The sequence below is a fragment of the Pristiophorus japonicus genome, unplaced genomic scaffold, assembly GCF_044704955.1.
Source record: "Pristiophorus japonicus isolate sPriJap1 unplaced genomic scaffold, sPriJap1.hap1 HAP1_SCAFFOLD_1806, whole genome shotgun sequence".
Classification (NCBI taxonomy): Eukaryota; Metazoa; Chordata; class Chondrichthyes; family Pristiophoridae; genus Pristiophorus; species Pristiophorus japonicus.
The window spans coordinates 26,716-41,815 of record NW_027251491.1 but is presented as its reverse complement, the minus strand read 5'-3'; the positions used below and the strand labels follow the sequence as shown (position 1 = coordinate 41,815).

Genomic DNA, 15,100 nt, shown 5'->3' with positions numbered 1-15,100 from the left:
CAGGCATCTTCCACCCTTCAGGATGTAGTTCGGGATCTGGAATATTAGGTCCTTCACTGAAACACCTGTGAACTCATCCCTTTTTTTGGCGTGGGAGCAAGTTATCCTCGATACGAGGGACTGCCGATGATGATGATGATTGATGGAGAGACTGTAACTTCATTTAAAAGAGAACTGGGGAAGGATTTGAAAAGGAGGAATATAAAAGGACACGGGGCAAGGGCAGGGAAACGGGGCGAGAGTAGATAGTTACAATTGAAGAGCTAGCAGTAGGCAGGTGCGATGTGCCGAATGGCCTCCTTCTGTACTGTAACTTATGTGAGTCAGTGATCTGGTGACCCGTACCCTCCCTCCCTCCATGAGATGGAGACCCTGACACTGCCTTTTTCCTCACCGCTCACAGCTTTCCTGTGCCGACTCTCTGGCGAGGGTGATGGAGAGGGCAGGTAGTCCATATGGGAGGATGTCGAATCATTCTTTCCCTGAGGAGCCTCCTCTGAGGAGCTGATGAGCCACGTGATTGGGAGGCCTCCGGAAGGGTGCTTGTAGCGGGCGTACTGCAAGGCGGCCAAGATCCATCGCACCTCTCGCCAGATCACATCCAGTTGCTGCAGGAGAAGGAACAGATAATGTCACTCAGATACCTGCACCGCACACTCACCTGTATCACACACACCTGTATCACACACTCACCTGTATCACACTCACCTGTATCGCACACTCACCTGCACCGCACACTCACCTGTATCACACACTCACCTGTATCACACTCACCTGTATCACACACTCACCTGCACCGCACACTCACCTGTATCACACTCACCTGTATCACACACTCACCTGCACCGCACACTCACCTGTATCACACTCACCAGTATCACACACTCACCTGTATCACACTCACCTGCACCGCACACTCACCTGTATCACACACTCACCTGTATCACACTCACCTGCACCGCACACTCACCTGTATCACACACTCACCTGTATCACACTCACCTATATCACACTCACCTGCACCGCACACTCACCTGTATCACACACTCACCTGTATCACACTCACCTGCACCGCACACTCACTTGTATCAAACTCACCTGCACCGCACACTCACCTGTATCACACACTCACCTGTATCACACTCACCTGTATTACACTCACCTGTATCACACTCACCTGTATCACACACTCACCTGTATCACACACTCACCTGCACCGCACACTCACCTGTATCACACTCACCAGTATCACACACTCACCTGTATCACACTCACCTGCACCGCACACTCACCTGTATCACACACTCACCTGTATCACACTCACCTATATCACACTCACCTGCACCGCACACTCACCTGTATCACACACTCACCTGTATCACACTCACCTGCACCGCACACTCACCTGTATCACACACTCACCTGTATCACACTCACCTGCACCGCACACTCACTTGTATCAAACTCACCTGCACCGCACACTCACCTGTATCACACACTCACCTGTATCACACTCACCTGTACCGCACACTCACCTGTATAACACTCACCTGTATCACACTCACCTGCACCGCACACTCACCTGTATCACACTCACCTGTATCACACACTCACCTGCACCGCACACTCACCTGTATCACACTCACCTGCAACGCACATTCATCTGTATCACACTCACCTGTATCACACTCACCTGCAACGCACACTCACCTGTATCACACTCACCTGTATCACACTCACCTGTACCGCACACTCACCTGCACCACACATTCACCTGTATCACACTCACCTGCACCGCACATTCACCTGTATCACACACTCACCTGTATCACTCATCTGTATCACACACTCACCTGTATCACACTCACTTGTATCACACACTCACCTGTATCACACACTCACCTGTATCGCAATCACACACTCACTTGCACCGCACATTCACCTGTATCACACACTCACCTGTATCACACTCACCTGCACCGCACACTCACTTGTATCAAACTCACCTGCACCGCACACTCACCTGTATCACACACTCACCTGTATCACACTCACCTGTACCGCACACTCAACTGTATCACACTCACCTGTATCACACACTCACCTGCACCGCACACTCACCTGTGTCACACACTCACCTGTATCACACTCACCTGCAACGCACATTCATCTGTATCACACTCACCTGCACCGCACACTCACCTGTATCACACTCACCTGTATCACACACTCACCTGTATCACACTCACCTGCACCGCACACTCACCTGCACCACACATTCACCTGTATCACACTCACCTGCACTGCACATTCACCTGTATCACACACTCACCTGTATCACTCATCTGTATCACACACTCACCTGTATCACACTCACTTGTATCACACACTCACCTGTATCACACACTCACCTGTATCTCACACTCACCTGTATCGCAATCACACACTCACTTGCACCGCACATTCACCTGTATCACACACTCACCTGTAACACACACTCACTTGTAACACACACTCACTTGTAACACACACATGGGATATAAGAACATAAGAAATAGGAGCAGGAGTCAGCCATTTGACCCCTCGAGCCTGCTCCGCCATTCAATACGATCATGGCTGATCTGATCCTGGCTTCAACTCCACTTCCCCGCCTGTTCCCCATAACCCTTGACTCCCTTCTCATTCAAAAATCTGTCTATCTCCACCTTAAATATATTCAATTACCCAGCCTCCACAGCTCTCTGGGGCAGAGAATTCCAAACATTCACGACCCTCTGAGGGAAGAAATTCTTCCTCATTTCCATTTTAAATGGGCGACCTCTTAATCTGAAATTATGTCCCCTAGTTCTAGATTCCCCCATGAGGGGAAACAGCCTCTCTGCATCTACCCTGTCAAGCCCCTTCAGAATCTTATAAGATCCCCTCTGATTCTTCTAAACTCCAATGAGTATCGGCCCAACCTGCTCAACCTATCTTCATAAGGCAACTCCTTCATCTCAGAAATCAACCTAGTGAACCTTCTCTGAACAGTCTCCAATGCAAGTATATCCTTCCTTAAATACGGAGACCAAAACTGTACGCAGTACTCCAGGTGTGGCCTCACCAATACCCTGTACAGTTGTAGCAGGACTTCTCTGCTTTTATACTCTATCCCCCTTGCAATAAAGGCCAACATTCCATTTGCCTTCCTGATTACTTACTGTACCTGCATACTAACTTTTTGTGTTTCATGCACAAGAACCCCCAGGTCTCTCTGTACCTCAGCATTTTGTAATCTCTCCCCAATTTGCTTTTTTAATTTTTCCTCCCAAAGTGGTATTGGTGAGGCCGCACCTGGAGTACTGCGTGCAGTTTTGGTCACCTTACTTAAGGAAGGATATACTAGCTTTGGAAGGGGTACAGAGATGATTCACTAAGCTGATTCCGGAGATGAGGGGGTTACCTTATGATGATAGATTGAGTAGACTGGGTCTTTACTCGTTGGAGTTCAGAAGGATGAGGGGTGATCTTATAGAAACATTTAAAATAATGAAAGGGATAGACAAGATAGAGGCAGAGAGGTTGTTTCCACTGGTCGGGGAGACTAGAACTAGGGGGCACAACCTCAAAATACGGGGGAGCCAATTTAAAACCGAGTTGAGAAGGAATTTCTTCTCCCAGAGGGTTGTGAATCTGTGGAATTCTCTGCCCAAGGAAGCAGTTGAGGCTAGCTCATTGAATGTATTCAAGTTACAGATAGATAGATTTTTAACCAATAAGGGAATTAAGGGTTACGGGGAGCGGGCGGGTAAGTGGAGCTGAGTCCACAGCCAGATCAGCCATGATCTTGTTGAATGGCGGAGCAGGCTCGAGGGGCTAGATGGCCAACACCTGTTCCTAATTATTATGTTCTTATGTTCTTATAACCTCACATTTTTCCACATTATACTCCATCTGCCAATGTGTTGCCCACTCACTTAGCCTGTCTATATCCCTTTGCAGATTTTTTGTGTCCTCCTCACAATTTGCTTTCCCACCCATCTTTGTATCATCAGCAAACTTGGCTACATTACACTCGGTCCCTTCATCCAAGTCATTAATATAGATTGTAAATAGTTGAGGACCCAGCACTGATCCCTGTGGCACTAGTTACAGTTTGCCAACTGGAAAATGACCCATTTATCCCGACTCTCTGTTCTCTGTTAGTTAGCCAATCCTTTATCCATGTTAATATATTACCCCCACCCCGTGAGCTCTTATCTTGTGCAGTAACCTTTTATGTGGCACCTTATCGAATGCCTTCTGGAAATCCAAATACACCACAAACATTGGTTCCTCCTCATCCACCCTGCTCGTTACTCCAGCAAATTTGTCAAACTGGATTTCCCTTTCATAAAACCATGCTGACTCTGCTTGCTTGTATCATTTTCTAAATGCCCTGCTACCACTTCCTTAATAATGGACTCCAGCATTTTCCCAATGACAGATGTTAGACTAGCTGGTCTATAGTTTTCTGCTTTCTGTCTCATTTAGAACAGATCTAGCAGCTCAAAACTGAGCATGCATGAAGCGCTGTGGGCCATTAGCAGCAGCAGCAGAATTGTATTCCACCACAATGTGTAACCTCATGGACCAGCATATCAGAACAGTCGGAGCAGTGTCGGTGAGGCGAGCGTGGGGAGGCCTATAAAGGCCGAGCGCTCGCAGAGGCGTGGCTTGTGCAGCTGCAGCAGGGTGGTAAAAAAGAAGTAGAAATAAATCGAAAGGTGACGTCACAGCCAAGGGGGTAAGTGATTGGCTGGTGATTGGTAAGTAGCTTTTCTTTTTTCTTTTCTTTATCAGTAAGTGAACTGTAACATTGTTGTTGCCAATTTAAGTGTATCTAAGGGTTAAGTCATGGCAGGAGAGCTCGGTCACGTGTTATGCTCCTCCTGTACCATGTGGGAACTCAGGGACGCTTCCGGTGTCCCTGACGACTACGTGTGTGGGAAGTGTATCCACCTGCAGCTCCTGACGGACCGCGTTGCGGCACTGGAGCTGCGGGTGGATTCACTCTGGAGCATCCACGATGCTGAGAATGACGTGAGTAGCACGTGTAGCGAGTTGGTCTTACCGCAGGTAAAGGGTCCACAGCCAGATAGTAAATGGAAGACCAACAGGAAGAGCAGTGCAAGGAAGGTACTGCAGGGGTCCCCTGTGGTCATCCCCCTGCAAAACAGATACACCGCTTTGAGTACTGTTGGGGGGGGATGACTCATCAGGGGAGGGCAGCAGCAGCCAAGTTCATGGCACCGTGGCTGGCTCTGTTGCACAGGAGGGCAGGAAAAAGAGTGGAAGAGCGATAGTGATAGGGGATTCAATTGTAAGGGGAATAGATAGGCGTTTCTGCGGCCGCAACCGAGACTCCAGGATGGTATGTTGCCTCCCTGGTGCAAGGGTCAAGGATGTATCGGAGCGGGTGCAGGACATTCTGAAAAGGGAGGGTGAACAGCCAGTTGTTGTGGTGTATATAGGTACCAACGATATAGGTAAAAAAAGGGATGAGGTCCTACGAGGCGAATTGAGGGAGCGAGGAGTTAAATTAAAAAGTAGGACCACAAAAGTAGTAAGCTCAGGATTGCTACCAGTGCCACGTGCTAGTCAGAGTAGGAATCGCAGGATAGCTCAGATGAATACGTGGCTTGAGTGGTGGTGCAGAATGGAGGGATTCAAATTCCTGGGTCATTGGAACCAATTCTGGGGGAGATGGGACCAGTACAAACCAGACGGTCTGCACCTGGGCAGGGCCGGAACCAATGTCCGAGGGGGAGTGTTTGCTAGTGCTGTTGGGGAGGAGTTAAACTAATATGGCAGGGGGATGGGAACCTATGCAGGGAGACAGAGGGAAATAAAATGGAGTCAGAAGCAAAAGATAGAAAGGAGAATAGTAAAAGTGGAGGGCAGAGAAACCCAAGGCAAAAAACAAAAAGGGCCACATTACAGCAAAATTCTAAAGGGGCAAAGTGTGTTAAAAAGACAAGCCTGAAGGCTCTGTGCCTCAATGCGAGGAGTATTCGGAATAAGGTGGACGAATTAACTGCGCAGACAGCAGTTAACGGGTATGATGTAATTGGCATCACAGAGACATGGCTCCAGGGTGACCAAGGCTGGGAACTCAACATCCAGGAGTATTCAGCATTTAGGAAGGATAGACAGAGAGGAAAAGGAGGCGGGGTGGCATTGCTGGTGAAAGAGGAAATTAATGCAATAGTAAGGAGGGACATTAGCTTGGATGATGTGGAATCGGTATGGGTGGAGCTACGGAATACCAAGGGGCAGAAAACGCTCGTGGGAGTTGTGTACAGACCACCAAACAGTAGTAGTGAGGTTGGGGACAGCATCAAACAAGAAATAAGGGATGTGTGCAATAAAGGTACAGCAGTTATCATGGGCGACTTTAATCTACATATTGATTGGGCTAACCAAACTGGTAGTAATGCGGTGGAGGAGGATCTCCTGCAGTGTATTAGGGATGGTTTTCTCAATCAATATGTCGAGGAATCAACTAGAGGGCTGGCCATCCTAGACTGGGTGATGTGTAATGAGAAAGGACTAATTAGCAATCTTGTTGTGCGAGGCCCCTTGGGGAAGAGTGACCATAATATGGTAAAATTCTTTGTTAAGATGGAGAGTGACACAGTTAATTCAGAAACTAGGGTCCGGAACTTAAGGAAAGGTAACTTCGACGGTATGTGGCGTGAATTGGCTAGAATAGACTGGTAAAGGATACTTAAAGGGTTGACGGTGGATAAGCAATGGCAAACATTTAAAGATCACATGGGTGAACTTCAGCAATTGTACATCCCTGTCTGGAGTAAAAATAAAACGGGGAAGGTGGCTCAACCGTGGCTAACAAGGGAAATTAAGGATAGTGTTAAATCCAAAGAAGAGGCATATAATTTGGCTAGAAAAAGCAACAAACCTGAGGACTGGGAGAAATTTAGAATTCAACAGAGGAAGACTAAGGGTTTAATTAAGAGGGGGGAAATAGAGTACAAGAGGAAGCTTGCAGAGAACAGAAAAACTGACTGCAAAAGCTTCTATAAATATGTGAAGAGAAAAAGATTAGTGAAGACAAACGTAGGTCCCTTGCAGTTGGATTCAGGTGAATTTATAATGGAGAACAAATAAATGGCAGACCAATTGAACAAATACTTCGATTCTGTCTTCACGAAGGAAGACACAAATAACCTTCTGATTGTACTAGGGGACAGTAGGTCTAGTGAGAAGGAGGAACTGAAGGATATCCTTATTAGGTAGGAAATTGTGTTAGGGAAATTGATGGGATTGAAGGCCGATAAATCCCTGGGGCCTGATAGTCTGCATCCCAGAGTACTTAAGGAAGTGGCCCTAGAAATAGGGGATGCATTGGTGATCATTTTCCAACAGTCTATCAACTCTGGATCAGTTCCTATGGACTGGAGGGTAGCTAATGTAACACCACTTTTTAAAAAAGGAGAGAGAGAGAAAACGGGTAATTATAGACCTGTTAGCCTGACATCAGTGGTGGGGAAAATGTTGGAATCAATCATTAAGGATGAAATAGCAGCACATTTGGAAAGCAGTGACAGGATTGGACCAAGTCAGCATGGATTTATGAAAGGGAAATCATGTTTGTCGAATCTTCTGGAATTTTTTGAGGATAAACTAGCAGAGTGGACAAGGGAGAACCAGTGGATGTGGTGTATTTGGACTTTCAAAAGGCTTTTGACAAGGTCCCGCACAAGAGATTGGTGTGCAAAATCAAAGCGCATGGTATTGGGGGTAATGTACTGACGTGGATAGAGAACTGGTTGGCAGACAGGAAGCAGAGAGTCGGGATAAACGGGTCCTTTTCAGAATGGCAGGCAGTGACTAGTGGAGTGCCGCAGGGCTCAGTGCTGGGACCCCAGCTCTTTACAATATACATTAATGATTTAGATGAAGGAATTGAGTGTAATATCTCCAAGTTTGCAGATGACACTAAACTGGGTGGTGGTGTGAGCTGTGAGGAGGACGCTAAGAGGCTGCAGGGTGACTTGAACAGGTTAGATGAGTGGGAAAATGCATGGCAGATGCAGTATAATGTGGATAAATGTGAGGTTATCCATTTTGGGGGCAAAAACACGAAGGCAGAATATTATCTGGATGGCAGCAGATTCGGAAAAGGGGAGGTGCAACGAGACCTGGGTGTCATGGTTCATCAGTCACTGAAAGTGGACATGCAGGTACAGCAGGTGGTAAAGAAGGCAAATGGTATGTTGGCCTTCATAGCTAGGGGATTTGAGTATAGGAGCAGGGAGGTCTTACTGCAGTTGTACAGGGCCTTAGTGAGGCCTCACCTGGAATATTGTGTACAGTTTTGGTCTCCTAATCTGAGGAAGGACGTTCTTGCTATCGAGGGAGTGCAGCGAAGGTTCACCAGACTGATTCCAGGGATGGCTGGACTGTCATATGAGGAGAGACTGGATCAACTGGGCCTTTATACACTGAAGTTTAGAAGGATGAGACGGGATCTCATAGAAACGTATAAGATTCTGATGGGACTGGACAGGTTAGATACGGGAAGAATGTTCCCGATGTTGGGGAAGTCCAGAACCAGGGACATAGTCTAAGGATAAGGGGTAGGCCATTTAGGACTGAGATGAGGAGAAACTTCTTCACTCAGAGAGTTGTTAACCTGTGGAATTCCCTGCCGCAGAGAGTTGTTGATGCCAGTTCATTGGATATATTCAAGAGGGAGTTAGATATGGCCCTTACGGCTAAAGGGATCAAGGGGTATGGAGAGAAAGCAGGAAAGGGGTACTGAAGGAATGATCAGCCATGATCTTATTGAATGGTGGTGCAGGCTCGAAGGGCCGAATGGCCTACTCCTGCACCTATTTTCTATGTTTCTATAACCCTCACTCTAGTGGGTATGGTAGTATAGTGGTTATGTTATTGGTCTAGTACTCCAGTAGGTCTGGACTAATAATCTAGAGACATGAGTTCAAATCCCACCATGGCAGCTGGGGGAATTTAAATTCGGTTAATTAAACAAATTTGGAATTAAAAAGCTCGGCTGAAATTACCAGCTCTAAGGAACGGTAATGCCTTTCTGACTGGGGGCTGGCAGATGGGCTGACCCATCCGAAATTACCCCTGAGCCGGGGGCGACACAAACAGGTTTCTGAAGTTGGTCTGACAATGGTGGCCACGGGTTTGGCCGGGCCACCAACAGGCATCTGGCACCCCCTCTTATGTTCCAGGCCGCCTGCCCAATCAAAATCCTCCCTGCAGGCCCTGGGGGGGGGGGGGGCCACTAAAGGGGCTGCAGAGCTCGCAGCGGCCCTCCCCTTTAACTGAAGGGAAAGGACATTGCTACGTGTCAGCTGATGTGCTCAGCGTGCCGCTGATGACACCGCCCGCCACCTCAAACACTGCCCTGACAAATTGAAAAAGTTAAAGTGGCCAATTTCCCTCTCTTCTCTGCCCCATGGATTCGGGCAGAGAATATTCATATAGTTTGAATTATCCGCCCCATTTGGGCAGTGCAATTTCAGCCCCCCCGAGTATCAGTAATGGTGACCATGGGCTAGATTTTCCACTTTTTTTTGCATGTTTAATGCCCACTTAACACCCATTTTACTGCTGAAATGACATATAACACTCATATATCACCCATTTAGCCACAAAATGGAAACTGACAGACATTTTTCGGAAACTTATCGTCGAGCGTTACTTTCCCCATGTGCATAATACCGGGAAAAAATAATACCGCCCGCCCACTTTTTTGGGGCGGAATCATCAGAATTGGCAAAATCAACGGCCATATCGGCCAGCGTTACTTTCCACACTGTTTTAACGCTGAGATTCAATAATAACGCCCGCCCACTTTTTTTGGTCATAAAGAACATATTTCCTGAAACTAGCGGCCATGAGATCACCCAGCGTCACTTTCACCACCTCGCACACATATCGCCCACAATATCGCTCACCCAAAAAAAACACCCAGAAAAATTGGAACTAATCCCAGCGTTATGGACACCGTGTTCTACATCACACGTCGCATCCTTTAAAAGGCTGCTCTGCTTCAACCTCGGGGGAGTTCGGATGTACTCTGGAGATCATTGGAGTTGATGTGAACATCTGTACAAACATGTTGACCACACTGTGACCAATTGGAATTGAAGAGGTGTGTTCGTTGGGACATTCCTTGTTTGTGACCAATCGGTGGAAAACAGAGAGCGACTGCAAAGGGGCCTGTCCTTTCTCACCCTCTCTTGATGACCAATTACATGCAGCAGACTCGAGATGGGCGAAGGTACGCTCCACTGCATTATGTGCCCGATGTAAGCCGTGCCAGACTGATGAGGAGGACCAGACGTTACACCAGATGTAAGTACAGGGAGAAGCATTCTTACTGCAACTTGCCCGACACCACCTGCCTTCGGAGACTGCGCTTTCACAAAGAGGTTATCACTGAGGTATACCAGCTGATGAGGGAAGATCTGCAGCCTGCCAGCACCATCAGTACTGCACTGTCCGTCGAGGTCAAAGTCACCGCAGCACTGTCGTTCTATGCCTCGGGTTCTTTTCAGGCCACAGCTGGCGACATTTGTGGACTTTCTCAGCATGCCACACATTGCTGCATTAGACAGGTCACTGAAGCCCTGTACGCACATAAGAGAGACTTGATCAGCTTCCCTATGACCAGGGAGGCACAGAGTGAGTGGGCTCTAGGATTCTCCAGAATTGCAAACTTCCCCAAGGTGCAGGGAGCAACAGACTGTACGCACATCGCGATGTGGGCACCTTTTCAGGATGCAAAGGTTTTCAGGAACCGCAAGGGATTCCACTCTCTGAATGACCAACTCATTGTCGACCACCAGCAAATTATACTGGCAGTGAATGCTCAATTTCCGGGCAGCATCCATGATGCTCACATCCTGCGTGAGAGCACTGTATCTGGCTTGTTTAACAATCAGCCACAAGGTCAATGCTGGATGCTTGGTGACAAAGGATATGGCCTCGCCACCTGGCTGATGACCCCCCTGCATGACACCCACACCGAAGCCGAGAGGCGATACAACGAGAGCCACAGAGCCACTCACAATATCGTGGAGAAAACCATTGGAGTGCCTAAGCAGCGCTTTAGATGCTTGGACCACTCAGGAGGTGAGCTCCAATACCACCCTGAGCAGGTAGCTCAATTCGTGGTGGTGTGCTCCATGCTGCACAACTTGGCTATCAGGAGAGGACAAGAATTGCCTGATGAGTCTGACAGTCCACCTCACCAGAGAGAGGAAGAGGAGGACGAGGAGGTGGACGCTGACATCGGCCCAGACAATCAGGCTGACACTGAAGCCATGCCCCCGCCCCCCTGTAGACCACATGAAAGATCCTGTGGTGGCATGATAGCTGCAAGAGCCTTGCGTCAGGAGCTCATCAATGATCACTTTGCCTGAAAGAACATTGGTGTTATTTACAAGGCTGACACACTGCTGGGTGTGCAGGTGATACATCAATGGTGGGCATCACCGTGGTGACAGTTAAAGTTTAAGTTGATTGAAGTTAAGTGTGATTATACCCTTTGATGTTAAGGAATCACCAGTGTGTAACGGTGCAGCTATCTGACCAATGTGCAACAAGGTTTTGTTAAATAAAAATCATTTAAACTGAACATTTGTCTGAAATCATGTATTTCTGTAAAAACCAACCCTTCCCCCACCCCCCCGCACCTCCACTTCCCCTCCCCCGTCCCCTTCCCCTCCTGACTCCAAGCCGCCTGGCCGAGGAGCTCCTCAGGCAATGCTTCATTGGGTTGGGGGAGGGGATGATGGCCGAAACGCTACTTGGATGGATACGGGAGAGGATGGTCCCGAGGTGGGAACATGCTCCGAGCCAGAAGCAAGATGTTGCTGCTGGCTCTCATGTGTGGTTGGCAATGGGGGTGCGGCACCTTGGGGTGCAGTGTGCGCTCCGGGACCACTGGGAGCCCTCTGCCACCAGTGTTCCTGGCTACCAGCTCCAAGGCCACCTCCATCCCTTCCATGTTATATCTTATTTGTTGGACAAAAACTCGGTGCCAACTATGTTCTTGGTGCTCAGTGGGCTTTTTGTTGCTGGTGGATCTCTGTCGTGCCTCCCACAACAGCTAGACAAACACACATCACAGCCACACACGCCATCAGTCCCTCTCTGCTCCCTCTCTCTCTGTCTCCTCTTCTGTGCATGTCATGTTGACCCTTGACCTCCTGAATCGCAGGAATCGAGTGTTGCCATGCCGTTGCTAAGGACGGCGACACTTTACGGCAGAAGGTCAGCGAGATTTAACGCTATCGCCCATTTCATATGGCTCGCAGTAATGGCCATTTTCAACGATGGAGACTAGGTGCTTTGAGAATGGGCGAGAAGCTGGTGATCTCAAACCTTTTTTCACCACCCACACCGGAAATGACACCCATTTTTGGGCGATAAGCACAAAAGTGGAAAATCTAGCCCCATGAAACGACTGGATTGTGTAAAAACCCACCTGGTTCACTAATGTCCTTTAAGGAAGGAAATCTGCTGTCCTTACCCGGTCTGGCCTACACGTGACTCCAGACCCACAGCAATGTGGTTGACTCTTAAATGGCCCAGAAGGCCACCCAGTTGTACTAAATGTTACAACAAAGTCAGCACTGTGGGAGCACCTGCACCACACGGACTGTAACGGTTCGAGAAGCTGACTCACCACCACCTTCTCAAGGGCAATTAGGGATGGGCAATAAATGCCGGCCTTGCCAGCGATGCCTACATCCCAGGAATGAATAAAATAAACATTCAGAGGACCAGCCCTGGTTCAATGAGGAGTGCTGAAGAGCATGCCAGGAGCAGCACCAGATGTACCTAAAAATGATGTACAAACCTGGGAAGCTGCAACACAGGACTACAAGCATGCCAAACAGCAGAACAGCATGGTGTAGACAGCGCTAAGCGATCCTACAATCAACGGATCAGATCAAAGCTCTCCAATCCTGCCCATCCAGTTGTAAATGTGGTGGAGAATTAAGCAACTAACAGGAGGATGAGGCTCCATGAATATCCCCATCCTCAATGAAGGCAGAGCCCAGCACACAAGTGCAAAAGACAAAGCTGAAACGTTTGTAACCATCTTCAGCCAGACATGCCGAGTGGATGATCCATATCGGCCTCCTCCTGGGGTCCCCACCATCACAGAAGCCAGTCTTCAGCCAATTCGATTCACTCCATGTGATGTCAAGAAACGGCTGAGCGCACTGGATACAGCAAAGGCTATGGTCCCCGACAACATCCCGGCTGTCGTGCTGTAGACTTATGCCCCAGAACTAGCTGCGCCTCTAGCCAAGCTGTTCCAGTACAGCTACAACACTGGCATCTACCCGACAATGTGGAAAACTGCCCAGGTATGTCCTGTCCACAAAAAGCAGGACAAATCCAATCCGGCCAATTACCGCCCCATCGGTCTACTCTCAATCATCAGCCAAGTGATGCAAGGTGTCACCGACAGTGCTATCAAGTGGTACTTACTCACCAATAACCTGCTCACCGATGTCCAGTTTGAGTTCTACCAGAACCACTCGGCTCCAGACCTCATTACAGCCTTGGTCCAAACATGGAAAAAAGTGCTGAATTCCAGAGGTGAGGTGAGCGTGACTGCCCTTGACATCAAGAACATACGAAATAGGAGCAGGTGTAGGCCATCAGGCTCCTCGAGCCTGCTCTGCCATTTAATAAGATCATGACTGATCTGATCATGGACTCAGCTCCACTTCCCTGCCCACTCCTCATAACTCTTTATTCCCTTATCGCTCAAAAATCTGTCTATCTCTACCTTAAATATATTCAATGACCCAGCTTCCACAGCTCTCTGGGGCAGAGAATTCCATAGATTTACAACCTTCTGAGAGAAGAAATTCCTCCTCATCTCAGTTTTAAATGGTCAGCCTCTTATTCTGAGACTATAAGATATGTGGAAATATCCTCTCTGCATCCACCTTGTCAAGAAGCCCCCTCATTATCTTACATGTTTCAAACTCTTCTGAACTCCAATGTGTATAGGCCCAACCTGCTCAACCTATCTTCATAAGTCAACTCCCTCATCTCCGGAATGAACCTAGTGAACCTTCTCTGAACAGCCTCCAATGCAAGTATATCCTTCCTTAAATACGGAGACCAAAACTGTATGCAGTACTCCAGGTGTGGCCTCACCAATACCCTGTACAGTTGTAGCAGGACTTCTCTGCTTTTATACTCTATCCCCCTTGCAATAAAGGCCAACATTCCATTTGCCTTCCTGATTTCTTGCTGTACCTGCATACTAACTTTTTGTGTTTCATGCACAAGGATCCCCAGGTCTCTCTGTACTGCAGCACTTTGCAATTTTTCTCCCTTTAAATAATGTGTTTTTCTATTTTTTCTGCCAAAGCGGATAACCTCACATTTTCCAACATTATACTCCATCTGCCAAATGTTTGCCCACTCACTTAGCCTGTCTATATCCCTTTGTAGATTTTTTGTGTCCTCCTCACAATTTTCTTTCCCACCCATCTTTGTATCATCAGAAAACTTGGCTACATTACACTCGGTCCCTTCATCCAAGTCATTAATATAGATTGTAAATAGTTGAGGACCCAGCACTGATCCCTGTGGCACCCCACTAGTCACTGTTTGCCAACTGGAAAATGACCCATTTATCCCGACTCTCTGTTTTCTGTTAGTTAGCCAATCCTCTATCCACACTAATATATTACCCCCAACCCCGTGAACTTTTATCTTGTGCGCCTTATCGAATGCCTTCTGGAAATCCAAATACACCACATACCCTGGTTCCCCCTCATCCACCCTGCTCGCTACATCCTCAAAGAACTCCAGCAAATTTGTCAAACCTGATTTCCCTTTCATAAAACCACGCTGACTCTGCTTGATTGAATTATGCTTTTCCAAATGTCCTGCTACTGCTTCCTTCATAATGGACTCCAGCATTTTCCCAACGACAGATGTTAGGCGAACTGGTCTATAGTTTCCTGCTTTTTGTCTGCCTCCTTTTTGACTGAGTGTGGCTTCAAGGAACATTCAATGGGAATCAGGGGGAAAACTCTCC

The 15,100-nt window shown here is 47.9% G+C and overlaps 1 protein-coding gene across 1 annotated transcript in view; it reads right to left on the bottom strand.

Moving 5' to 3' along the window:
• Window positions 1-394: 394 nt before the first annotated feature.
• The window catches only part of LOC139243665 (ankyrin repeat and fibronectin type-III domain-containing protein 1-like), a gene marked incomplete at both ends in the record, with an annotated part of 40,768 nt that continues 26,062 nt past the window's right edge, over window positions 395-15,100 (bottom strand). Inside the window, one exon of the mRNA XM_070870818.1 lies at window positions 395-608. Within this exon, the coding sequence (XP_070726919.1) occupies window positions 395-608 (214 nt within the window). The remainder of the gene's footprint in view (window positions 609-15,100) is intronic.